Below are 24,315 nucleotides of genomic sequence, written 5' to 3' on the forward strand. Positions count from 1 at the left end.
GGAGTGAAAATGCAACCAACACTGGACATGATGGCCAGGGAGGTTTTGCCATTAGTGGAGAGCTAAGTTTCAGTAAGAGCTAGTACAGGGTAGGAATGGGAGAGAGACAGATTCAAGATGAAGGGGAGTTTGTTGCATTCCAGAGCGCACAATGGAAAGGCTGGGTGAAGTTAGGATGAAACGTTGGGGTGGAAGGATTGAGGAGGATGAGAATGGAAATTGGTAGGGGGTGAGGAATGGGGTTTGAATGATAACCTACAGGAGATCAGAGGCACTGGTGTGTGAAAGGTATGACCACGTATGAGAATGTTCCTCACTGAGTGGAGGGCACCACTCCTCTACCCTCAAAGGAGATGGGAAGCTTGGAGGTGAGGGAAGGCTGCTATTTTTTGTGCTGAAGGCTCCCCACATCCCACTGGGGAGACTGGGTCGGAGCAGGAGGTGGAAAATGCCTTGTGCTGACACAGATGGAAGTGGTTGCTTTGGGGCAGATGGAAAATGCATGACCTGGCCCGGTAGGAGCCTTTCCTCAGGACACACCGCATCTAGCAGGAGATGGAAGGCAAAGAGAACCAGTGGAAATAGCAATCTGGCCAACTCAGCAGACTGGATTGTGCAACTAGTGCATCACAGAGCCTGGTCTTTTTCCCCTCTGCCCTCCCAGCTCCCAGCCTAGCCAGGGGCATGTAGCCTCGCTCACTCGTCCACAGGCAGCATCAGGCCAACTCTTTAGGTCCTAGCATCTTGAAGGGACCTCAGTGCATCTGGCCCAGCCTTTACCTGAACAAGAAATAAGCAGACTCCCAGTCAAAAAGAAGCCCCCACCTCCTGGAGCAGCCCATTCCCCTCTGGGGCAGCTCTCAGTGTTACGTATTTCATGACACTAAACCTAAATGTTTGTTTCCACATTTCCACCCACTTAAATTTTTTTGAATCCAGACACCAAGCAGAACAAGGTGACTCCCTATTTCTCAGGTTCCCCCCTCCCCTGTCTTTTCTTCTCTGGGCCATATATTCCCAGCTACTTCAAATCTTTTTATGGTATGATCTTTTAATGATATGACCCTGGGGCCCTTCCTCACGGTCTTGATGGCCTTCTTCTGGGCTCATCCCCCTGTCGATGTCCTTCCTGAAGTGTGGTACTGAGGCCATGGGCACAACAATCCAGAGGTGGTCGAACAAGGGCAGGTGGCCTTGTCACACCTTGTCACAGTAAATAGTGGACTGTCTCCAAGCCTCATCTAACAGCTTAAGAGGACACTAGTTTCTCAGGTTGTCATATCATACTGTTGGCCCCTAATGGGCTTGTAGTCCACTCTAGCCCACTAAAGATGTTTACCAGGCAGACTGCTGACTAGTCATGCCTCCCCCTTCTGGTGAAGTTTTATTTTTAACCAAAGCATCAGAATTTACATCGATTCCTTTTACATTTCATTGGGCAGATTCCTCTCTGCCTTCTCACCAGATATGGACTCTCATCCAGTGGGCTAACTTTCCATCCTACACATGAATAGCAAGCATGCCAACTGTGCCAAACCAGGCATGTTAACCCAATCACTGACCACAATGTTCAACAATGTATGGACCAGCCCAGGTTCCAGGAGCCTCGAGAGACCTTTTTCCAAGTTGGCATTGAACCCTTACTGCTGCCATCCAACCAGTGGCCAGGTCACATCTCTCATCTAATCCACATAACAGCTGAGAGACTTCGAATGACACTTTGCTAAAATGCAATAAATTCTCTCTCCAGCATTCTCCTGATAGTCTAGTAGGCCTATCAAAAAGAAAATGAAGGGAGGCTGGTCAGAGCTGTTCTGAAAAGAAGCTATCCTGAATCACTGCAGTCACCACTTCCTTGCTAAGGGCTCTTTCCTAATGATCCATTCTAGAATCTGACCAGGAATCAAAGTCCAATTACAGACTTAGGTGTTTTTTTTTTCCTTTCTTGAAAATTGGGCCATTTTTCTTCTTCTTCTTTCAGGATCATGCCCATCCTCCATCATCTTTCAAAGGTAGCTACCAATTCTTTCAGGATCCGAAGATTTACTTCCTCTGGCCTGATGACTTGAACTTGACAAGGGCACTCTTCAGGTCTGTCCTTTCTTGTCAAAAGATCTTTTTTCTTGGGAGGAACAAAACCCCAGACAAAATAAAGAACTGAGCCACTCTTCCTTCACTCCATCTTTGGTCTGGCCCCTCCTTTAACATCTGTCTTCCCCCACCCCATGCCCAAGGTAACTAAAGACAAAACTCCAGACGGATTTTCCTTCTACTACTTGGCTTTCCTCATTCTGAATTTTGACCCTCTGGATATTCTTATCAGCCCATGCCCCACTGCTAAATCCATCCTCCCTCCTTGACATTCCACACATCTTTTTAAAATCCAAATTGGTCAGTTAAGTTCCTTGTGAAGCCAGACTGGTATATTTAGAAAACACCTCCCTTTTCTTCCTCACTGGGACTGTTTCTCTTGGAATTTCATTCTGAAGACCTTCCCACCACCCATCCATGCTAATCTAACCACACCTTGGAGTTTTAGTTCTGCAGACCCTATCATTGCCCAGGACCACCAAAAAACCCCTCCCTAAATTTAAGGTGTCTTTCAGACTATCTGGCTTTCCTCTCCTTTTCTAACAAATTCTGAGGGGAAACACTGATCTCCCTAAAAGGTTCCCATCTTTCCCAACCTACTGACCATTTCCTCCACTGTGGTGAGACTCAGAGCAGAATGGAGGCTTCCTTATTAATTTGTTCACTTCTTTAAGGATGAAACAAACATGAAGTATGCCAAGAAGTCACCAGATGCTTTGTTCTTGCAGAGAGATTTCTGGCAGGCCTGTGGGGAGCTGATGTTCCCTGGGCACCACTGCAGACTGCCCCTGTGTATGCCAGGGGCCCTCGGTGGTGGCCCTTACCTCATCCAGACTTTACTTGAAGACCACCGCTCATGGCTAATCAACTCCCTCTCAAGGCAGCCTTGCTTCTAACTCTAGTGATAGGAAGGTTTTTCACGTTCTTTTCTGACTTGAAGCCTGAATATGCCCCCTGCCCCCCCTCAAAAAAAACAACCCTTGTCCCTCTGCCCTCTGGGGCCAAAGAAAACATGTCTAATTGCTCCTTCACATGCATGTCCTTCGTTATACCGACAGCGAGCAAGACACACAACAGGAGTTTAAGTTTTAAAATGGAGAAGTTTATTAGCCGGCGACCGTTTGGGGAAATAGAGTCTCCCAAATCAAAATGGCCCCGTTTGAAGCGAGAGGGCAGTTTATATAGAGAATACAGGGTTCAGTGCTTAATTATCTCTTGAAGTTTACATATGTTACTTTGCAGACTCAGCAAGCCTGTGTTATTTCCCTTTTTATGACCATGATACGTTAGAGGAACCTCCTGAATAGATTGTAAATACAACATATCAGATAGCTGACAAAGTGTCAACTGGAATTACAACCCAGGATCCCTGTGTCCATCTTGCCATAACTCTTGAAGCTAGGAAGGCTCAAGGTAAGGCAAAAGTCATATAATTCAAGATAATGTCTAGGGCCGAGGCTTCCACCCTTAATGGCCATGGACAGACCGAGAGATGTTCCAGCTCAGTCTGTTGACATAAGATAGAGACATCTCTGAGCCCACTCAGCCAAAGGAAGATCTTTAGGAATTAGACTTTTCCTGGTAATTAGCTTACATTCCTTAGAAGAGTCTTAGGGGCCCAGGACCCTTGCCAAATGGCAGGAACTCAGTCTGTTTTTTATGCAGACTGGGGTTTACAGTTAGGGGCTGGGGGCAGGGTTTTTTCAGCAATAGCTGGCTACTCAGGTATCACAATTTGGGTTTTTCCAGCAATAGCTGGCTACTCCGGTATCACACCTTCAAATACTCATGGGCAGCTCTCGGGACCCCCTTGACTTTTCTCCTTCGGACAAGCCAACCTGGTTCCTTCACCTGACCTCCATAGGGTAGGGACTCTTTTCTTGAAACTGCTTTGCATTTACTTGTGTATCTATTGTAGGTTTCTAATGAAATGTAAGGTCCTTAAAAAAATACCTAGCACCTAGCACACTGCCTCAAACGTAGGAGGCATATGTTGTTTGGTGAACAGGTGTCACCTTTCCAGTTATCTTCCCCCTGATCCTCTCCAGTTCATCAATGTCCTTCCTGAAAGGAGGTGCCTAGAACCGAACACAAAACTCCTGGGCAAGGGACAGGAACTTCATCTCCTTAGAGACAGTGAGGAGGGGATGGAGAAGGCTGTCCAGCTTGGAGTTAGAGGACATATGGTCTAAATCCCAAATTTTGAATCTCTTTGGGCATCACTCCTGTCCACTGCAATATGGATGGCTTCTGAGATCCCTTTCACTCCTAAGATCTTATAGGCCTTATTTTCTGGATGCTGTTTCCTTGAATGCATCCTAAGATTGGACTTTCTTTGCTGCCACAATGCTTTGTTGACATAAAGCCAGCTCACAGTCACTAAGAACCCCAGCTCTTTTTCAGGCAGATGGCTGCCTAGCTGTGAGCACAGCATAGATCATGAAACTTGGAGTAGGAAGACAAGTTCAAATCCTGCCCCAGGATGTATGACCCTGGGCAAATCACTTAAACTCTCTGTGCCTCAGTTCATTATGTGTAAAATGGAGACATTAATAACACTTGCCTCCAAGGGTTATTGTGAGGATACAATGAGAACACATTTACATAAAGCACTCTGCTAATCTTAAAAAGCTACAGTAGATGTTAACTGTCATTCTCTTGTGCTCATGAAGTGGGTTGTACAAAAATCAAAATGTAAAGACATTATTTCTCTAAAATTTCATCTTATCAGATTCTGCCTGGTGTTCTGGCATGTCAAGGTTTTATGGATCCCTCTCTCCAATTTTTTCTTTCTTTACAAGTTTAATGGGGGACGTGTTTCTACATCACAGTCATTTCTGGATATATCAAAGCTAATTGTTGCCCTTATCCAACTCCCATTCTAGTAAAACAAGTGATATAGTGACCCCATTTGGCTGTGTATGCACCCTTCTGCCCTCTGGGTTCACAAAGGGGAGGTCTGGGTTACTATCCGTCCTCTGGAACCATGATTGGTTTTTCAGTTACTTAGACTTCAACTTCCTTTTAGTAATCTTTTCATAGACACTGTTGTAGTTATGGCTCTTCAGGTTCTGCTTAACTCAGCCACTTATCAGTTCATATAAACCTTCCAATGGGAAAGGGTGGAGCCAAGATGGCAGCATGAAAACAGGGACTCAATTGAGCTCTCCCCCAAATCCCTCCAAACACCTGTAAAAAATATCTCTAAACAAATTCTAGAGCTAAAGGACCCACGAAATGACAGAGTGAAACAAGTCTGCAGCCCAAGACAGCCTGGATGGTCTCACTGAGAAGAGTCTATTGCACCTTACTGGGAGTGGAGCCCAGCTCAACATGGGCCACCCCTGAAGAGATGAGGTTGGATTAGACCTGGTGGAGCAGACCTCAGGGCCCTGAATCACTGAGCTGTGGCAATTTCCAAACTTCTTGACCCACAAATGCCAAAGAAAACTGAGCAGGTCAGTGGGAAAACTGTTGGACCTGGGTGAGAGAAGTGTGAGGTCTGGCCCCAGCTCCTGGGCCCCAGAGGCAGCTGTGGTGACAGCTCCAGGTTCACAGGTTGGGGGAGTCAAGCAGCTGATCAGAGCAGGAGTGCAGGGATCTCTTTGCTGGCGCTGAGGCAGCATTCTCTTGCTTTACCCTGCTGGGCAAAGCAGTCCTGATTGGCTGTCTTTGGGGGAGGAGGAGCGCTAATGTGGCAAAGCTTGTGGTGGATGTGGAAAGGGTGTCTTCCTGGTAGTTCACAGGCCAGGAGAGAAGTCCTCCCTCCAAAAAAAAAAATCATACCACCTCAGAATAGAAGTTGCTCTGAAAACAGCAGCATTAAACCCCTGAAACTTGGGACAAAGCACTCTCCACTCTGAAGGCAATCATACCCTGACAAAAAGCTCAGAAGTCAAGTAATTGACTGGGAAAATGAACAGGCAATATATAAAAGGACTCAGACTATAGAATCTTTCTTTAGTGACAAAGAAGATCAAAACATACAGCCAGAAGAAGTCAATAAAGTCAAAGAGCCTACATCAAAAGCCTCCAAGAAAAATATGTACTAGTCTCCGGACATGCAAGAGCTCAAAAAGGATTTGGGAAAGCAAGTAAGAGAAGTAGAGGAAAAATTGGGAAGAAAAATTAGAATGATAACAAGAAAATCATAAAAAACAAGTCAAAGACTTGCTAAAGGAGACCCAAATAATACTGAAGAAAATAACACCTTAAAAATAGACTAACTCAATGGCAAAAGAGCTCCAAAAAGCCAATGAGGAGAACAATGCCTTAAAAGGCAGAATTAGCCAAATGGAAAAGAAGGTCCAAAAGACCACTGAAGAAAACACTGCCTTAAAAATTAGAATGGAGCAAGTGGAAGCTAATGACTTTATGAGACATCAAGAAATTATAAAACAGAACCAAAAGAATGAAAAAATGGAAGACAATGTGAAATATCTCATTGGAAAAACCACTGACCTGGAGAATGGATCCAGGAGATGTAACTAAAAATTAGTGGACTACCTGAAAGCCATGATCGAAAAAAGAGCCTCGACATCATCTTTCAAGAAATTATCAAGAAGAACTGCCCTGATATTCTAGAACTAGAGGGTAAAATAGAAATGGAAAGAATCCACTGATCACCTCTTGAAAAAGATCCCCAAAAGAAAATTCCTAGGAACATTGTAGCCAAATTCCAGAGTTCCCAGGTCAAGGAGAAAACATTGCAAGCAGCCAGAAAGAAAAAATTTGACTATTGTGGAAATACAATCAGGATAACACAAGATCTAGCAGCTTCTACATTAACGGATCAAAGGGCTTGGAATATGATATTCCAGAGGTCAAAGGAGCTAGGATTAAAACCAAGAATCACCTACCTGGCAAAACTGAGTATAATATTTCAGGGCAAAATATGGATTTTCAATAACATAGAGGACTTTCAAGCTTTCTCAGTGAAAAGCCCAGAGCTGAATAGAAAATTTGACTTTCAAACACAAGAATCAAGAAAAGCATGAAAAGGTAAACAGGAAAGAGAAATCATAAGGGACTTACTAAAGTTGAACTGTTTTGTTTACATTCCTATGTGGAAAGATGATATTTGTAACTCATGGAACCTTTCTCAGTATTAGGGTAGGTGAAGGGAATACACATATATACATATATATAGACAGAGGGCACAGGGTAAGTTGAATATGAAAGGATGATATCTAAAAAATAAAATTAAGGCGTGAGATGGGAATATATTGGGAGGAGAAAGGGAGAGATAGAATGGGGTAAATTATCTCACATAAAAGAGGCAAGAAGGGAAGAGGGGATAGGTGAAAGGGAATGAATGAATCTTGCTCTCATCAGATTTGGCTTAAGGAGGGATTAACATACACACTCAGTTGGGTATCTTATCCTACAGGAAAGTAGGGGGGAAGGCATAAGAGTGAGGATGATAGAAGGGAGGGCAGATTGTGGGGGGAGGTAGTCAAAAGCAAACACTTTAGAAAAGGGCCAGAGTCAAAGGAGAAAATTGAATCAAGGGGGACAGGATAGGATGGAGGAAAACATAGTCTTTCACAGCATGACTATTGTGGAAGTGTTTTACGAAACGATACGTATATAACCTATATTGAATTGCTTGCCTTGTCAAGGAGGGTTGGCGGGAAGGGAAGAAGGGAGCGAATTTGGAACTCAAAGTTCTAAAAACAAAAGTTAAAAAAAAGTTTTTACATGCAACTGGTAAATAAGATATACAGGCAATGGGATATAGAAATCTATCTTGCCCTACATGAAAGTAAGGGGAAAGGGGTTGGGGGAGGGGGGGGAGGTATTGGTAAGCAAAATGGCCTCCTTAGTACTTAGTTCAACAAGTGCCCTTGAAGACTTTGGCTTTTGTTTCCTTTGAGTAATTCAACGTATTTTCATTGAGTCTTACTAAGTGCTAAGCCCCAGGCCCAAACCCCTATTAGGTGTAAAACCTATGTGGGTGTTGATTGGCAACTAAGGTGGGGCCCAAGTAGGGCTAACTCCAGGGAGGACCTAGTTTACATGTCTGGGACAGCAGAGGCTTTTAGACCACGTGGGTTTAAGTCCGCCTCTTTGGATTCTAGGTCATGTGGGTGAGTCGCTTGGGTGACTTACCTTTGACCCTAAACAAGATATATAAAATCAGATGTTGGCCTTCTTTTTTCAGAGCTCTGAGCCAAAGAAGGAATGGCGTGTGACTCTGAGCCAGCCTTGTCGAGCTCTCAGCTGTTGATGGTTCCTTGGTAACTATGAATAAATTTTTTTTGGTCTGTTCATAAATGATGTTTGTAATTTGTGTTTGCTCTGAAATTGGGGGGGGGAGGTAGTGATAGAAGAGAGGACAGACTGGGGAAAGGGGCAATCAGAATACATACCACCTTGGGGTGTGGGGGAAGATAGAGATGGGGAGAAAATTTCTTGAATGTTGAAAATTAAAAATAAATTTAAAGAACTTGGTTATTTAAAAACAATAATTAAATACTTAAAAAAATTTTAAAAAATCTTCCCATTATTCTCCAAGTCCTCATATTATTTCTTATATCACCATTTATTTAACCATTCCCCTACTGAGATGGCGCCCACTTTGTTTACAAATTTTTGGTATCACTTAAGGGATGCTGTGATTTGTTTGGTGTCCATTGGAACTTTGTGTCTGTCTTTGACCTTCAAGAGGACATGGAAGCTTTTCTTACCAACTTTTCACCATCTTCCAGTCTGATAGGGATACTATCCAGGTCTACAGTCAGTCAACAAGCATGGACTAAGCACTTACTCTGTCCTAAGCCCTGGGGATACAAAGAAAGGCAGCAACAGCAGCAGCAAATCAAGGATGACCCTGACCTCAGGGAGAATACATTCTAACGAAGAGACAGAGACACCGTACACACAGATTGAAGGTAATCTCAAAAGGGTTAGGGTTAGGCTTAGGTTGGGAGGTGGGTGGGGCAGGAACAGGGAGATGAAAGGTCTTGGGCCAAGTCACCAAGGCTGAGCACACATCCCTGGAGCATGTCACTGGACAGCCTCTTCCCAGCTGATAAGAAACCAAGGAAGACTAGTCTTTGGGTCCAGCCATCCTACCAGTTCCCAACTTAATTGGACTATGGTCCAGCCCATACATCTCCACTTTTCGCACAAGAATAACATAAGGAACAAGGGAAGGGAAACATTTATTAAGCGCCTACCATGTGCAAGCAACCGTGCTAAGCGCTTTAGATATTTTGAGGTAGGTGCTATCCCCACTTTACAGATGAGGAAACTGAGGCAGAGGTTCAGAGTCAGTCGGCCACAGAATATGAATTAACGACTCCGGGTCCCGCTGCACCTATTGCGCCACCTAGCAGCCTCTAGTTGACTTTGTCAAAAATTCAGAAAAACAACATACGATATTATGATGACTTAATAGCTGAATACATTAAGAAGGAGGTGCTGAGATTATCACGGCGTGATCCATTCTTGAGGAGACAGCCAATAGGGGCTTCCTGGAGTCACCGTTTGCTTCTTTGGAAGATCGCTAATTATTCCCTTAACGATCTGCTCTTGATTCTGCCAGGGTCTAAGGTCACAGGTCATTGGAGGCGGATTCCCAGAATCGATCCAGGGCAATAGGGTGTCCAGTGCCCGGGTCTCGGCCCCGGGTCTCCTCCGTCTGCGCCCCAGTGCCCAGATTACCTCCTTCCTTCTCTCTCGCCAGGTCCCCGCTCAATGCTCAGCAGCGAGCCTGCTCCTCAGCCTCAGTTCAGTTGGGGCGTGGCTTGCCCCGGGGGCCGGGCTCATTGCGGCCTCTCCAGCTCTCATTGGCTGAGGTTTCCTCTAAGAAGGGAGGGTGTAACTGGATGGGGCGGGCCGTCACCATCTTACCTTTGATTGGTCCTTCTGATCGGCATTCCGAGTCCTTTAAAGCGCCGGTCGGGGAGGGGAGCATTTAGGAGCCGGCCTAGCCGGCACTTCCTATTGGCCTCCTCGATGGCAACGGGGCGGGGCGCGCGACGGCGTGCTGACGTTGTGCGCGTGCGCTCTCTCGCCACGTCCCTTCCTCCTCTGCTGCCGTCGCTCACGCGTTGGAGTCAGCGTTGGAGGAAGAAGCAGCCGTCGGGTGAGTTAGCCTCTGGTGCCGCCATCTTGTGCCGGGCCGGAGCCCGGGAGTGGGGCCAGGGGGTCTGGCGGCGGCCCTCCCGTGCGCCCTCAGGCCTCCGCCGGGGCTCGAGGCCCCGTTCCCCACACCCTTGTCTGCGGGCCCGGGCCAACGGCCACGGCGCGCGCCTCTACGGCGGGGTGGCGGCGCCAGCGCGCATGCGCGGCGTCCCTCCGGCGCCGGCCGCTTGGGCGTTTGGGTCCCGGAGGCGCCGTTGCGCAAGTGCGGCCTCCGCCCTCTCTGGGCAGTTTGCAACTCAGGGTTTGGCGGCGCGCGCCCGTGGCGGGGACGGTGCGTTGGGGGCGAGCGTAGCCCTGGTGCGCAGGCGCAGAGGCGGGGTGGCGGCCCGCCGACCCATCGTCTCCGGAACTCCTGCCCTGCAGCAGCCGTCTTGAGTGTAGGGCTCCTGGGCTGTGTGGGCGGGCCGGGGGACCCCCTGCCTCACTTTCTCCCTCCCCCCGCAGCGAGACACGGGCCGCCGTCCCGGGCCCCCGGTGTCCAGCCCGAGGTCCGAATGGCCGCAAATGTGGGTGACCAGCGCAGCGCCGAATGGTGAGTGGTCTGGGGGCTTCCCGGGGCGGCTTTCGGAGTGGGGGTGGTGTCAATGGTGTCTGTGCCGGGCGGGGGCGGGGCGCCCCCGAGAGTGTCTGGCCAGGGCGGGGTCGCCCCTGCGCCTCCAAGTTCCATGAGTCTATGAGGTCACGTCCTGTGTGGCAGGGCCGCCCAGTACAGCCTGGGGAGCGGGCCGGCCAGGGAGAGCAGCATGGACGCGCCCATGCACGAGAATCCCGAGTGGGAGAAGGCCCGCCAGGCCCTGGCCAGCATCAGCAAGGCCAGTGCCACGGGAAGCTCGGCCAAGAACAGCAGCAACGGCCAAGTGGCTACTGCCCAGGTGAGCAGTGGGGCTGAACCCGCCTGGGCTGCATCTGTGGGGATGGGGAGGGGGAGGGGGGTCGGGGGTCGCTCCCCTGGGCCGTGGTGGTTGTCCTCAGGGAGCCTCCTATCCCAAGTGGGGGCAGGGAGATGTGGTCACTCTTGGGGAAGCTCCCTAGTGTTGGGAGGCGATGGGAAGATGACCCCTGACCTTTCTACTTGGTACTAAAGAGCATGAGGCCAGGTGGCTGGAGTGGAATCATTCTTGCCCCTTCCCCTCTTTTCCCCAAGTGTATTTCCGAGCACCTGGGAGGAGGGTGTGTGTCTGTGTCCCTCACTCTGTGCCCTGCCCCCCCACCTGTGTCCCTTCAGTATGTGGCTCAGGCCGATGCAGCCGCGCTCCAGCAGCAGCAGTATTACCAGTGGTACCAGCAATACAACTACGCCTACCCCTACAATTACTATTACCCTATGGTGAGTGCTGGGGACTGGAGGGAGGGGGCCAAAGTGGAGTCCATGCTGGTATCCCCACTGACCGCTGGCCTGTCTCCTAGAACATGTACCAAAGCTATGGCTCCCCAGGCCAGTACAGCCTCACCACCACCTATGCGACAGCAGCAGCGCAGCAGGCAGCAACCCCTGGGCAGCACCAGGGAGCTCTCACCCAGGTAAAAAGCCTTAGGGTCTCATGATCTCCGCTCTGCTTCCCAGGAGCCAGAAGGCTGAGGCCTGTGTTAAGAATTTGGGCTCTGGGCTGGGATCAGTCAGTAGGTCATAGATTCCTTGTAGGAAGGGACAAAGAGATTTAGTCCCATGCACGTGACTTCAAGGTTGCAGAGCTAATGAGGGTAAAGCCCTGGTCCTTCTGTTTATCCAGTGCTCTTTCCACTTAGTTAAGCTATAGCTCACCTTCCCTGGCAGAGGGGAGGACAAGTCTCTGTTAGCCAGCTTTGGCTGCTGCTTCACGGGAGAGCCAAAGATTGCAGGGCCTCCCAGGGCCCCTGATCATGTGGGGGAAGAGGCCTGGGCTCTGGGCCAGAAGACCTGCCTTGGAGCCTGGCCTCTAGCATTTATTGGTGCGTGTTCCTGTGGGCCTAGTGTCAAGTCTGTTTCCTCCTGTGTAAAGAGAGTGAGTGGGACTGGGTGGCCTCTAAAGGCTCTGCTGTGGGACAGAGCAAGTTACTTTTCTGAACTTTAACTTCCTTGTTGATGAAATGGGAATTCTCTTTGCATGACCTCAGGGTATGTTGGAAGGAGAACTCTTAGCTCAGCCTGGAAGTACTCCATTGATGGATTGGTTAACACCAATGTAACTAGCTACCCTGCTCCAGGTCGTTCTGCCCTTGTCTGTTTTTTTTTTGTCTCTGGCCTTTGGTTTGCTTATCTGTCAAGCAGCAGGGTTGAAATCCGGTGGTCCGAAGGACCCTTCCTGCTTTGATTTGTGAAACTGGCTATCACCTCCTCTTGGGTGGCTCTTCTCCCCTACTCCTCAATTACACTGTCAGCATCAGGGGTTCTTAACCATGGAGAAATTTCTGGTGGTTCTGAATTGGACAGGCAAAAAAAAAAAAACCACTTCTTTTTAGTAACTCCCTATGGAAATGTAGCATTTTCATCAGTTAAAGATTAAAAAGAAAAACCAACAATATGCTGAGAAAGGAGTCCATAGGCTTCACCAGGCAGTCAGCGGGGTCCACAAATACTTCCTTCCTCCCCCCAAGGTGAATGCTTGGAACAGTAGGGTCAAACTCAAAGAGAAATAGCTCTCTGTGGGGCATGTTTTAATGTAGAAAAAAGTTAACATTATGTTCTACATTTTGTTAAACATTTTCCAATTATCTTTTCATCTGTTTGAGGCTGCCCTCATGGTTTTGTGGGCTAAGTGGCTGGGGCCAAGAGTTTGATGTTTGGTTTAGACTGTGGCTTTGGTTTTTTAGGCTCTCCCTGCAGTGACCACGTTTCTTATCTTACTAGCCACCAGTTCCTGGCATGGAAGAATCGATGTCCTACCCGACCCCTCCTCAGCAGTTACCAGCAGCCCAGCCCCCTCAGCCACCGCCACCCCCTCAACACACTGGCCACACGCTGGGGAACGGGGCTCAGCCTGGAGCCTCCTCGGCTCAGCATGGGCAGGCTAGCCCAGTCACCAGTCAGGCCTATGGGCAGCACGGTTACTCAGACCCTCCCAAGCCCAAGAAAGGACAGCAGCTATGGAACCGTATGAAACGTGAGTTTTGTGGGTCTATTCTCAGGCAAGTTTGGGCTAAGAAGGCCCTGGTCAGGTCATGACGTGGTTACTCAGTTTTAGGAACAGACAGCCTCTACCTGTGGGAGACCCAAGGGTGAAGGTCAAAACATGGCTTTTGCTTTTGGGGAGTTCCTGGTAGGAGGGGAAGACAAACCCCCCTGGGGTTTTGGATGTACTGAAGTCTGCTCTGGGCCCCCTCCTGGAATTGTCTTCTTCCCTGAAAAATCAGGGCCAAGGCTTGCTTTTCTTTCCCAAGTGACTTACAACCTAATGGTGCATCCTCATTCCCTCTCCTCCCCCGTGCTCTTTGGTAGTCCTGAAGGTACATGAGGAGAAAGGCTGCCTTTACCCTTACTGTTGACTTTTTCCCACTGTTCCCAGAAGCCCCAGGGGCAGGCAGCGTCAAGTTCAACATCCAGAAACGGCCCTTCGTGGTTACCAGCCAGAACTTTAACTCTAGCTCTGAGGGACAGCACAGCAGCTTTGGGACCCAGGCCAATCCGGAGAAGCCACAGAGCCACAGGTGACCCCCAGCTCCCAGACCTCAGCCTGCCTTGGGGCCCTGTAACCTTTCCAGCCCATTTTCTTCATGTGTGTGTGGGAGAGGTTCAAGGCCACACTGAGCTTCCTTTACACTCCTTTCTCCATTTCCTTCCCTCCCCTGTTCTCTCCGGCAGCATGCCCCAAAATCGGAACTTATCAGGGAAGCCCGAGGACTGGCCCCAAGACATGAAAGAGTATGTCCAGCGATGTTTCACTGCCTGCGAGTCTGAAGAGGATAAAGACCGGACAGAGAAACTTCTCAAAGAGGTCCTGCAGGCCCGGCTCCAGGATGGCTCGGCCTACACCATTGACTGGAGCCGAGAGCCACTGCCGGGGTCAGTGGGGGAAAGGGAGGCAGGGTCACTTGCTCTTGGGCTTCCATCTTGACTCCCTTCCATTTGGCGCAGCCTCACTCTGAGTCCTTGAGCTCATCACCTTATGTCTGAGGTCTGCAGCTGTCTCATCTGCAAACCGGTCCGATCCCACTTGTTTGGTGACCCGACCCCCTCCCGGCTCTTTAGAGGAGAAGCCTACACACTTGTCTCCCTTTGAGGCTATCTCAGCCATGGCAGGAGAGAGGAGGGCATGCTCCTACAGGACTTGGCCCTGGCTGGTCTCAAGATGACAGCAGCTTTGGGTCATTTGCTAACTTGCTGGGGTGGAAGGGGTGAGTCCCTGTACTCAGCAGTCCAGAGCTAAGGTTTGAAGAAAAGGACTTTCTTTTTCTCTCCCTTCAGGCTGAGCCGGGACAGTGTGACAGAGAGTCCCAAGAAGAAGCGGTGGGAAGCCTCAGCTATTCTTCACCCTGCCCGGGGAGCTGGGGGAGCACCTCGGGGTGGTGGGACTCAGCCCCAGCGGGGGGCAGGGGGCACTGGGAGTGCTGGCCGGGGTCGTGGCAGCAGCTTTGCCACCAAATTTGGGAATCGGAATGTGTTCATGAAGGATAACAGCTCCTCCTCAAGCACAGACTCCCGCTCCCGCTCCTCCTCCCGCTCCCCTTCCCGTCATTTCCGCCGCAGGTAATGGGAATGGTGTTGGGTGGGAGATCCAGGCCTGTGTTCAGGCCAGATGGGGCCTAGCAGACAAGAAGCCTTAGTTTTGGCTGGAGACCTGTCCTTGGTCTGACCTTCCCCCCCCCCCCCCCCATGTTTTCCTGTAGTGACTCGCACTCAGACTCTGACAGCTCCTACTCAGGCAGTGAGTGTCACCCGGGGGGCCGAAGAAACCCACCACCCAAAGGTCGGGGTGGCCGGGGTGCTCACATGGACCGGGGCCGAGGGCGCGTGCAGCGTGGGAAAAGGTGAGGCCTCTGGTTTCTGAGGTGAAGAAATACTACTGAGGATGTGGAGAAGAGAGGATGGCCAGGGTATTCCTGAGGGGGGAGGGGAGTGGGAGACAGTGCTGGGTGGTGGCTAGAGGACTCAGGGGCTTCCTTGGCTGGGCTGTGGCCTGTGCTTCCCCCCAAGGCTCAGGCAGGTGCCACAGCCTCCCCAGTCTTCCCTCTTGTGTGTCCTTGTTCCCCTCCCCTCGTCGCCCTCTTCCCCAGAAGCTTCTTGGTGGTTGGGTCTCTTGGCAGTCGTTCCTTTGCATCCTCATTACTCTTGTCCAGTAACTGGCTTGGATATAATGGCTGTCCTCTGGTACAGGCATGACCTCGTCCCTGCCAAGCGCAGTCGCAAGAAGCCAGCGACAGCCATGGAGTGTGAGGATCCTGAGCGGGAGCTGAAGAAACAAAAGCGGGCAGCCCGCTTCCAGCACGGGCATTCTCGGCGTCTACGACTGGAGCCTTTGGTGCTCCAGATGGGCAGCCTGGATGGTGGGAGCGCTGACCCTGACTGGAATGAGCTTAAGATTGTGGGAACCTGCCCAGACATCACCAAACACTACCTCCGGCTTACCTGTGCACCAGACCCCTCTACTGTGAGGCCTGTGTCTGTAAGTGTGGCCTTTATGTGGCTGAGCTGAGGGAGAGGAAACTTGGGTGGGCCCCGTGGGACCCCTGGGATGGCCCAGGGCAGCTCTCTCTCCAAGCATAGAGCATGATTGAGGAGCGAAGGACAGCCCAGAGTTCAGTTGTGCCCTGATGCTGGGGCATGATTGACTTGCCACCGTTCTCTTCTCATTGCGGGTACTCTCCATCCACCTCAAGCCTACCCCTGAATCCCCTGTGTAGTTGGGGAGCCCCCGGGGTTACCCCCAAAGTCTGCCAGATCTCAGAATTGTCTCCTCCCTTTCAGGTATTGAAGAAGTCACTGTCCATGGTGAAGTCCCACTGGAAGGAGAAGCAGGACTATGCTTTTGCCTGTGAACAGATGAAATCCATTCGCCAGGACCTGACAGTGAGTCTTGTGGCCCAGCCTGGGTGGGGCAGGGGGCAGGGAAACCAAGAGGGGCTGAAGGCCCAGCAGGGAAGCTGGAGCAGACGTGCCTGGAACATGTCCTTCTTTCCTCAGGTACAGGGCGTCCGAACAGAGTTCACAGTGGAGGTGTATGAAACGCATGCGCGCATTGCCCTGGAGAAGGTAAGGGAGGCACAGACCAGAACTGGTCCTTGCTACCCCTTAGCCCTGGCCATCTGGTCACTGTGTGCCTGACTTCCCGCCCATCCTCCCCAACCTCCTCTCGCCTGCCTCGCTCTGGCACCATTGTGTTTCCCCCATCCCTTGTCCATCTCATTCACTGGCGGTGCCCTCCCAGTGCCTCAGCTGTCCTTTTCCCCTTCAGGGTGACCATGAAGAGTTTAACCAGTGCCAGACGCAGCTGAAGTCGTTGTATGCAGAGAACCTGCCAGGCAACGTAGGGGAGTTTACTGCCTATCGCATCCTCTACTATATCTTCACCAAGAACTCAGGGGGTAAGCTCGGGTGGGAAGCATGTCTTTCAAAGTGGGCTGAGTGGTGGGTGACGCCTTCAGAAGATCTGGGGGCACTCACTCCTTCTCTTCCTGTAGACATCACCACAGAACTGGCTTACTTGACTCGAGAGCTGAAGGCAGACCCCTGTGTCTCCCATGCCCTGGCACTCCGGGCAGCCTGGGCTCTGGGCAACTACCACCGTTTCTTCCAGCTCTACCGGAATGCACCCTGCATGTCTGGCTACCTTGTGGACAAGTTTGCTGATAGGGAACGGAAGGCTGCTCTCAAGGCCATGATCAAAACGTATGTGAGGGCCGCCCAGTCCCCCCACATCCTCATTGCTGTGACTGCCCCCTCCCATCTGCCTGCTCTTCATCTGGTCCCCTCCCTCCTCACTGGCTGGCCACCCCCTCCCCCCCCCATCTCATTCTTCCTTTTCTCATCTCCTGTCTCATTTTTGTCCCCAGCTCATCTTTATCCTTCCCACCAGCTCCTTTGGCATCTGCCACTTCTGTCCTTTTGTTTCTTGTCTTCCTCTTAGCCCCCCATCCTCTTCTCTTGTCCCTTCCAAAGCCTCTGTTTGTATGTGTCTGTCATACATGGTTTTCTGAGTTAATTTAGAAGTATCATCAAGCAGTCACTGGGCTGAGTCACAGATAAGGCCCAGGATCTGGTTGGGAGGGAGTCCCCCAGCCTGAGGGGCCTTTGGGAGAATCTCTTAACTTCAGATGCTTCCTCAGGAGCCAACTAGTCCAGCCCAAACTTTCAAAGGAACACCCTTTGTTATGTCCCCTGAAAACTGGTGATGCCGCTTTAGCCTCTGAGAGGGTTCAGGATGCTGCTGTGCAGTCATGGTTTTTTCTGCCCTTCAGCCTTAGGGGGGCCTCTTGGCAGCTTCTTCCCGTCACTCCCAGGGCTCCCTCCCGGGCCAAGTCTTGGGAGTCCTTGCAGCTAGCTCTCACGCCCTGCCTGAGATGTCTGCGATGCAGGGCAGACACCCCTGGTTTGGCTAACTAGTCGTCCTGGATCCCCCCTCAGGCAGCTCTTGAGCTAATTGCTGTTCAGCTTCCAGTGTGGCTTCCAGAAGTACACACAGGACTGTCAAGGTGGGGGCTGTGCAGGTGGACCCCAGGCCTCCTTGTTGCTGGATGTTGTGCCCCAGATGGCATGCATGGTGCTGGCTCCTGTGGCGTTGGAAGGCCCCAGACCAGCTACACTGTGTGGATCCTGGGGGGAGGTGATTGATTTCCTCTGGATCCCCATCAAATCTCATCTTCCTAGATTTCAGCCCATGTGGTGGGCTTTCAGAAGTCATCCAGTGTGTCACTCCTGTGCCCAGATTTGTGGCGGCTGCACTCCGGTCACTTGGCCATCTCTGTCTGCCTTTGTTTAGTTGAGTCATGGGTAGGATTATCAAGCAGCACAGTCTCTGGGACTCTGCTAGCGGTAGGCAGGGTGGGAACAGAGCAAGCGGATGTGTCAGAGGCCTTGTGTTCAAATTTGACTTCAGACAATTTGTTATTTGTGTGACCTTGGGCAAGTTACTAAAGTCCCCTGGGCCTCAGTTTCCTTATCTGTTAAAAAGGCTCTCAGAAAGGCTGGACTAGATGCTCTCTGAGCTCTTTGTAAAGCTCTGTATGCTTGAGCCTTCCAGTGACACCGAGCCAGCCATTCGCCGTTAGGTGACGGACTCTTCTAACCCACACCTTTTTCCAGTTGCCTGTCAAATGCTTTGTTAAAGTCTGGGTAAACTAGAGTTAGATGTTTCCGTGATGGGCCAGCTTAGTTGCTCTGTCCAGAAAGGAAAGGTCAGTAGGACCCGATCTTTTTGAGGGGAAGCCCCTGGTGCTGGCTCTCTGGCCTTCTCAGTCCATCCCCTGGCATTTGCCAGAAGGTCATCCGTGGGCTCTTGGCTCAGTGGCTCCATCTGCCTGGTTTGTGGTACCCGAGGATGTTGCTTCTATGATTTGGACTTCTCAAGGACACTTGGTCATCTGTGACCTGACTCTCACTGCCCTCTTAGCTGGCCGTCTCTCTGTTCTTCCCCCTTTGCCAGAGCCCAGGAGAGGTTCAGCCCCCTTGTGTGTGCCCTTGCTCCCCCCCCCCCCCCCCCCCAGTGAGCCAAACCCTTTCCCAGACAAGCTGGTGAATGAGCTCTCCTTTGCTTTTCTGTCTGCCTTCCTCGTCCCCTCAGCAGTCAGCCTGCCATTTCCTATCTGTCCATCTTCTCTATGGGGACTTCTTTTTTTTGCATTTAGTTTTATTTAGAACAAGGCTTGCCAAACTACAGCCCTCAGGCCTGTGTATCATCTTATATTTTAGTTTTACAGTTTTATTAAAAAATGCAAGGAAGGAAGGAAACATGCACTAAGTGCCTACTATGTGCTAAGCACTTTTCAGTTTTATCTCATTTGATCCTCACAACATTCCTGAGAGGAAGATAACTTTTTCCCCCGTTCTTCACATGGAGAAACTGAGGCAGAGGTGAAGTGCCTTTCCCAGGGTCACCCAGCTACTGAATGTCTGAAGCTGGATTGGGACTCTGCTCTTTCTGACTCCTGCCCTGATGTTCTGTGCACTGTGACACCCTAGCTGCCTAGGTGAAACAGCAAAAATTAGGAGTTCAGGCTGTCTGTGGCATCAGTGAGAACCTCTCTCAAGACCCCCACGAGGAGTAGAAGGCCTTTATGCACATGGGCCAGGGCCGATCTTGCCTAGGGAAAAGGTCCCATTTGCACAGTCTTCTTCAGGTGGCTGCCCCTTTTTCTCTGGGTCTTCAGTCTTCCTCACACCATGCCACTCTTCCTGGCCAATTTCCCCTGCAGAATTTTGACTGTAGAGTCCTTGTGATCCTTTGACACCTTGGAAAACTCTCCAAACCTGGGTGGTCCTTGAGGCTGGGCCTGGCTGCCCAGAAGGGCCCTCTTCCTCACTGGCCTGACCTGGGCTATTGGGGGGGGGGGGGTCTTATAGGCTGTGCCCTTGTCAGAGAGCCCCTAGTGCCAACAGGCAGTGGCACTGCTCCCTGTCCTCCCTTGACTAGGTTCTGTGCAGAGGAAACATCTTTCAGCATGGTTCTGAGCTGTGAATACTGACACTTGGGAATATCTTTTCCCATGGCTGATAACTGCCCTGATTCCTCCTGTTAACTGCTCTGTCTGTGGGGGCATTTTCTGTTCGTGGGGTTCATCCCTGTGAGTGTCCAAGATGTTGAAGTTGCACTTGGCTCCTTGCGTTGTTCTCTTGTTCTCAAGCTTGGGAGCTCCCTTGCTGGGCTCCAGGCATTTGTGTGTAGACAGGTGAGGCTGGCCTTGTAGACTGGCTCTTCTCTCACCTTTGTGGCCGTCTGCACGATAGTCTCATTGTAGCTGCTCACCCTCCAGGATGCCTAGCAAGAGCCTGTGCCTGGGCAGTTTCCCGTCCTAGCTTTTCAGTCTGAAGAAAACCTTTTTGTTTGCCAAAAGCCAGGCAGATAGTCTCTTGTCAGGATGACTCCTGATTTGGATAGGAACCTGTCCTGCCTGTCCTCGGGCAGTGCCCAGATGGGGGCATGGCTTTGATGCACCATAGAAGGAACACTCGGGCAGGATTTGGCTGGAAAATGAAATTATGTCTCCACCAAGTTTTCTCGTCAGCGGGTGGCTTCCTTGGGAAGTCTGTGGGGATGCTGCAGGTTCAGATCATATGACTTAGAACCGGGAAGGCTCTTCCAGGAACATCTAGTCTGATGTTCTGGTTTTACTGATGAGACCCATGGGGCCCCCAAGGAAGGGAGTTCCCCAAGGTCCTTGAAGCACAGGTTTGAACCCAGGTCTTCTGACTTGAAAGTTGCCTCTTGGGGCCAGGCAGGCCAGAGAATGCTTGAAGGGTACCCTGCTGGGGCCACAGCTGGGAGCGGTGCAGGGCTGGCCAGGTCTTCTGCGTGGAGATGCCCTTCAACCTTCCCCTTCTGGGGCCTTCTCTGGGTCTTCGGTCCCCCCATGTGTGCCGGCTGTTTCTGTTGCTTCCTTGTGAGTGAGCGTGTGCGCTCTGTACTCTGGCTGGCTGGTTAGCTGTTCCGTGCTGTGCATGTGCGTGTGTGTCCTTGTGCGTGTACATCTGTGTGCGTACCCCACGCACATACATGAGCCTCTGGCTTCCTCTTGCTCACCTCCTGCCCTGTAGACAGCTTGTTTTTCTCTTTCCCTCTGTCTTCCTTCTCCCAGCTCCACAGCCAGAGCTGTGCCCCCCTCTCTGAGGGCCGGGAGCCTCGGACTCCTGGCTCCTTAGCTCTCTGCCCTTGTCTTTTCCCCCTCACTTTCCCCTACCTCCCCGCACAGGTAAGTGGGAGCGAATGGTGCAGGGGTGGTGTTGGCAGTGGCTGATGGAGCCTTCCTTCTGCTCTGGGTGGGGGGTGGGAGTGGGGAGGGTCATTTGTGGGCCCCAGCTGGGCCCACATCCCTGGCCTTGTCTGCGCTGGGACTGGGGGGTGGGGTGGGTGATGACCCATTTCCTGCGGGTCCCTGGGCCTTGTCTCTTCCCCTCGCCCTTCATCCATGTCTCCTCTTGTCTCCATAGCTTCCGCCCGGCGCTGCCCGTCTCCTTCGTGCAGGGGGAGCTGGCCTTCGAGGGCGAGGCCGCCTGCCGAGCCTTTCTGGCCCCCTTGGGTCTGGGCTACATGGGGCCCGACAACACCAGCATCGACTGCCGGCTCAGCGTGGCGCAGCTGCCCACCTTCTGAGCACCTGCAGGGGGTGGAGTGGGGCCGGGAGCCGGCCTGGGGATTAGGAAGGACAAGAAGGGGCTGGTGGAGGTCTCTCCCCCCCCCACCCCCATCAGCGTTTACTGGTTTAAACTGGTTTTTTTGAGCCACAGACTGGGATGTACATATGGGAGAGGCCTGGCTGGAGCCTTTGCCTCCTCTCTCCCCGCCTTTGAAACCCCAGGGATTTTGTACAGAGAATTTTTCTACATTTTTATTTTCTTGAGTAGGCATCGGGTGGGGAGTGGGGAGGGTTTGGAGAGTGGGTGGTGGGCTGTGGGTCTGTAGGTCTGTCTGCCCTGATCTCTCACCCCCCCACTAACACTCTCTCAGTGTTTTCTCTCTTTCTCTCCTGAGCTCGTCCCAGGCGCCCGGCCGGTGCCCCATGCCCCCCCACGCAGGAGGGGGCTGGGGAGAAGAAGGAAGAGGGGGTGCCTTCAGCCAGCCCTGGGGGATGACGACCCTCCCCCCATTCTCCGCCCTGCTTTCACCCCCCCACCTTGAAGAGACTCTTGCTGGCCTTTCCCCCGAAGGGGAGGGGCTTCATCTTGTCTGGGGTTGGGGGAGTTACTTCAGACTGTACACCTACCCCCCCACCCCGAAACGCTGCTGCAGCCAAGAGGACGTCACCACGAATGCCAAGTCACCGCCGTGGGAGCCGCCGGGACCACAAGTCTGATGCATCTCAAGTTGTATTAAGTTGTCTCCATGTCTTACTCCGTTTCCCCCCCCTCCCTCCCCAGTGTCTGTTTTGATTTCTTCTCCCCCTCCTCTTTTTCCCCTCCCCCTTCTGGTTCTGCACAGGTAAAAAGGTCATCCCTCCTTTCCCCCTTCTTCTTGCCTCCATGGGTCACCAGGTCGCATCATTTCTTCCTTTGATATTTTATTTTTTAAATTATTTTCCCCTCCCCTCCCTTTCTTTTCAACCCCTCCTTTCTCCCCCTCCTTTTCTACCATGTAACTCAATAATGTGCAATGAGATCGAAAACAGCTGGACTGTCAGGCTGCCTCTCCTTTCCAGATGTTCCTGTTCCCTCCAACCCTCCCCCTTCCTCCCTACCATCCTTCCCCACCTTCCTTCCTTCCTCCCTCCCTTCTTCCCTGCAACCAAGGAGTGCTGAGCACGGTTTGGGAAAAAAAAAGAGAAAGTTAATTAAAAAAAAGAGAGAGAGAGAGAATGAACAAACACTTTCTGGATGTCATTTCTTTTCCCGCTTCCCTGCAGCTTGTAGCCTTCATCTCAATGGGCACTCCCCAGGTGTGGGAGGGCTTGTACCCCTGCTGTCACTGGGGCTGGAAGGAGAGGGAAGAAGGTACAATTTGTTTAGAGCAGCCCACCTCTTGAGGTGGGGGATGCCCTCCTGCATGCAGGGCTGATACGGCTAGGTTTAGCTCAAGGCCCTGGGCTGGGTCAGGGGCCTAGGGGAACCTGGGCTAACACGGAATAGCAACCCCCAGCTTCCTGCAGCCTCCCTACAGAGCACAGCTGAAACCCTTCCACCAATTGGCTGCCCAGCTCTGCCTCAGCCTCTGGCAGGGACAAGTGCCCAGAGGTCCCCTTAGGCAGTTTGGCCAAAGTGAGGTGAGGGGCTAACTCCTCTCCGGAGGGCTCCAGGACCTGAAGCCCTTCAGCCTTGAGCTGCTGTGCCAGGGCTTGAGCCAAGCCCTGGAGGCCAGGCTTTGGGACAGAGTAGATGACACGGTGGTCCAAGCAGGCCAGGTTCTGGAAATGAACCGCCCTTGGGTAGTGGAAGCTGGGCTCCCGGACTAGACATCTCAGTGCCCGGGCAGCTGTAGCCACCTCCCCTGGGCCTGCCAGGCGCAGTAAAACTAACGTGAGGTGGAGGGTCTCGAGGCCCACCAGGCTGCTGCCTATGGAGGCTTCTGCTTCAATCAGTCGAGCCTGAGTCCTGGCCACTGCCTCCCGAAGTTCCAGGTCAGTTATCATTAGAGCCACGAAATGGGTGGGGCGGAGCTCCTGGCGGCCTTCAGGACTGCCTTTGGGCTCCGGCTCCGGCTCCGTGCTGCCGTGCGGGGTCCTTCCCCAGGTCTTTGAGGGCTCCGTCCCTGGCCGGCTCCCCTCCTCCGGGGCTCCAGTCTCCATCCCTAGCCCGCTCTCCTCCGGGGCGCCGGTCTCCATCCCTGGCCGGACCCCCTCCTCCGGGGCGCCGGATGCTGCCGCTGGCCCGCCGTCCTCCCGCGGGGTGTCGGGTTCTATCCCTGGGGCGCCGGCTGCGGCGAGCCCGTCCAGAATGGTGGTGCCACGGCCCGCTGCCGAGCCGAAGACGAAGTCGGTGCGGGTGGCACGGTCCCACACGAGGCGGCCGCGGTGTAGGAAGTAGCGGATGCGGTGCTGGGGCACGGCCAGCACCCCGGGGCCGAGCGCGGCCAGCTCCTCGTCCCAGCAGAAGGCGGTGAAGGGCTCCTCCTGCACGCCGCGGAAGCGGTCCAGGTAGCCCACGGAGAAGTCGGCAGGGTCCAGGTGAGGGTCCCAGCGGATGCGGTCGATCACGGCCTGGGCGGTCTTCATGGAGGGCTTCTTGCCCTCAGGCCCGGACGGCGGCCCCGGCTGAGGCTCAGCCCGGGCTGCGGCTCCAGCTTCGGCTCCGGGGTGGGCGAGCCGGCAGCGGGCCCCGAAGTGGCAGCGCCCCTCCACGTAGAACCGGCAGATGGGCGTCGGAGCCTCCTCCTCCTCCATGGCGCCGTCCCGGGGCTCCGGCCGCCGCGCCCTAGGCAAAGGGCTTGCTCCTGGGACCCGAGAGTCCCGTCTGCTCTTCCGGCCTCGCTGGTCACGCCCCTTCGGAGTCTGTGGGCCAGGGGTGAGGCTCTTAAA

The 24,315-nt window shown here is 52.4% G+C and overlaps 2 protein-coding genes across 5 annotated transcripts; one reads left to right on the forward strand and one right to left on the reverse strand.

Annotated features, from left to right (window-relative positions):
• The first annotated feature begins 10,107 nt into the window (after window positions 1-10,107).
• Window positions 10,108-22,662, forward strand: LENG8 (leukocyte receptor cluster member 8). 4 transcript variants are annotated; one of them, XM_036742537.1, is made up of 16 exons: window positions 10,122-10,183; window positions 10,687-10,774; window positions 10,940-11,114; window positions 11,387-11,569; window positions 11,650-11,763; window positions 13,070-13,322; window positions 13,725-13,866; window positions 14,021-14,221; window positions 14,624-14,905; window positions 15,046-15,186; window positions 15,533-15,821; window positions 16,124-16,225; window positions 16,340-16,408; window positions 16,611-16,740; window positions 16,837-17,044; window positions 21,299-22,662. In XM_036742537.1, the coding sequence occupies exons 2-16, from the start codon at window positions 10,737-10,739 to the stop codon at window positions 21,459-21,461; spliced, it is 2,490 nt and encodes an 829-aa protein (XP_036598432.1). In that variant the 5' UTR covers window positions 10,122-10,183; window positions 10,687-10,736; the 3' UTR covers window positions 21,462-22,662. The 4 variants fall into 4 exon arrangements, with proteins under 4 accessions (XP_036598431.1, XP_036598432.1, XP_036598433.1 ...); XM_036742538.1 differs by having other exon boundaries at window positions 10,132-10,183; window positions 11,468-11,569; XM_036742536.1 differs by having other exon boundaries at window positions 10,108-10,183; window positions 11,468-11,569; window positions 16,837-22,656.
• Window positions 22,661-24,315, reverse strand: LENG9 (leukocyte receptor cluster member 9). The gene has a single exon (XM_036742542.1). It carries the CDS (start codon window positions 24,178-24,180, stop codon window positions 22,894-22,896), a length of 1,287 nt encoding a protein of 428 aa, XP_036598437.1. The 5' UTR covers window positions 24,181-24,315; the 3' UTR covers window positions 22,661-22,893.

The sequence above is a fragment of the Trichosurus vulpecula genome, chromosome 2 (genome assembly GCF_011100635.1).
Source record: "Trichosurus vulpecula isolate mTriVul1 chromosome 2, mTriVul1.pri, whole genome shotgun sequence".
Taxonomy (NCBI): domain Eukaryota; kingdom Metazoa; phylum Chordata; class Mammalia; order Diprotodontia; family Phalangeridae; genus Trichosurus; species Trichosurus vulpecula.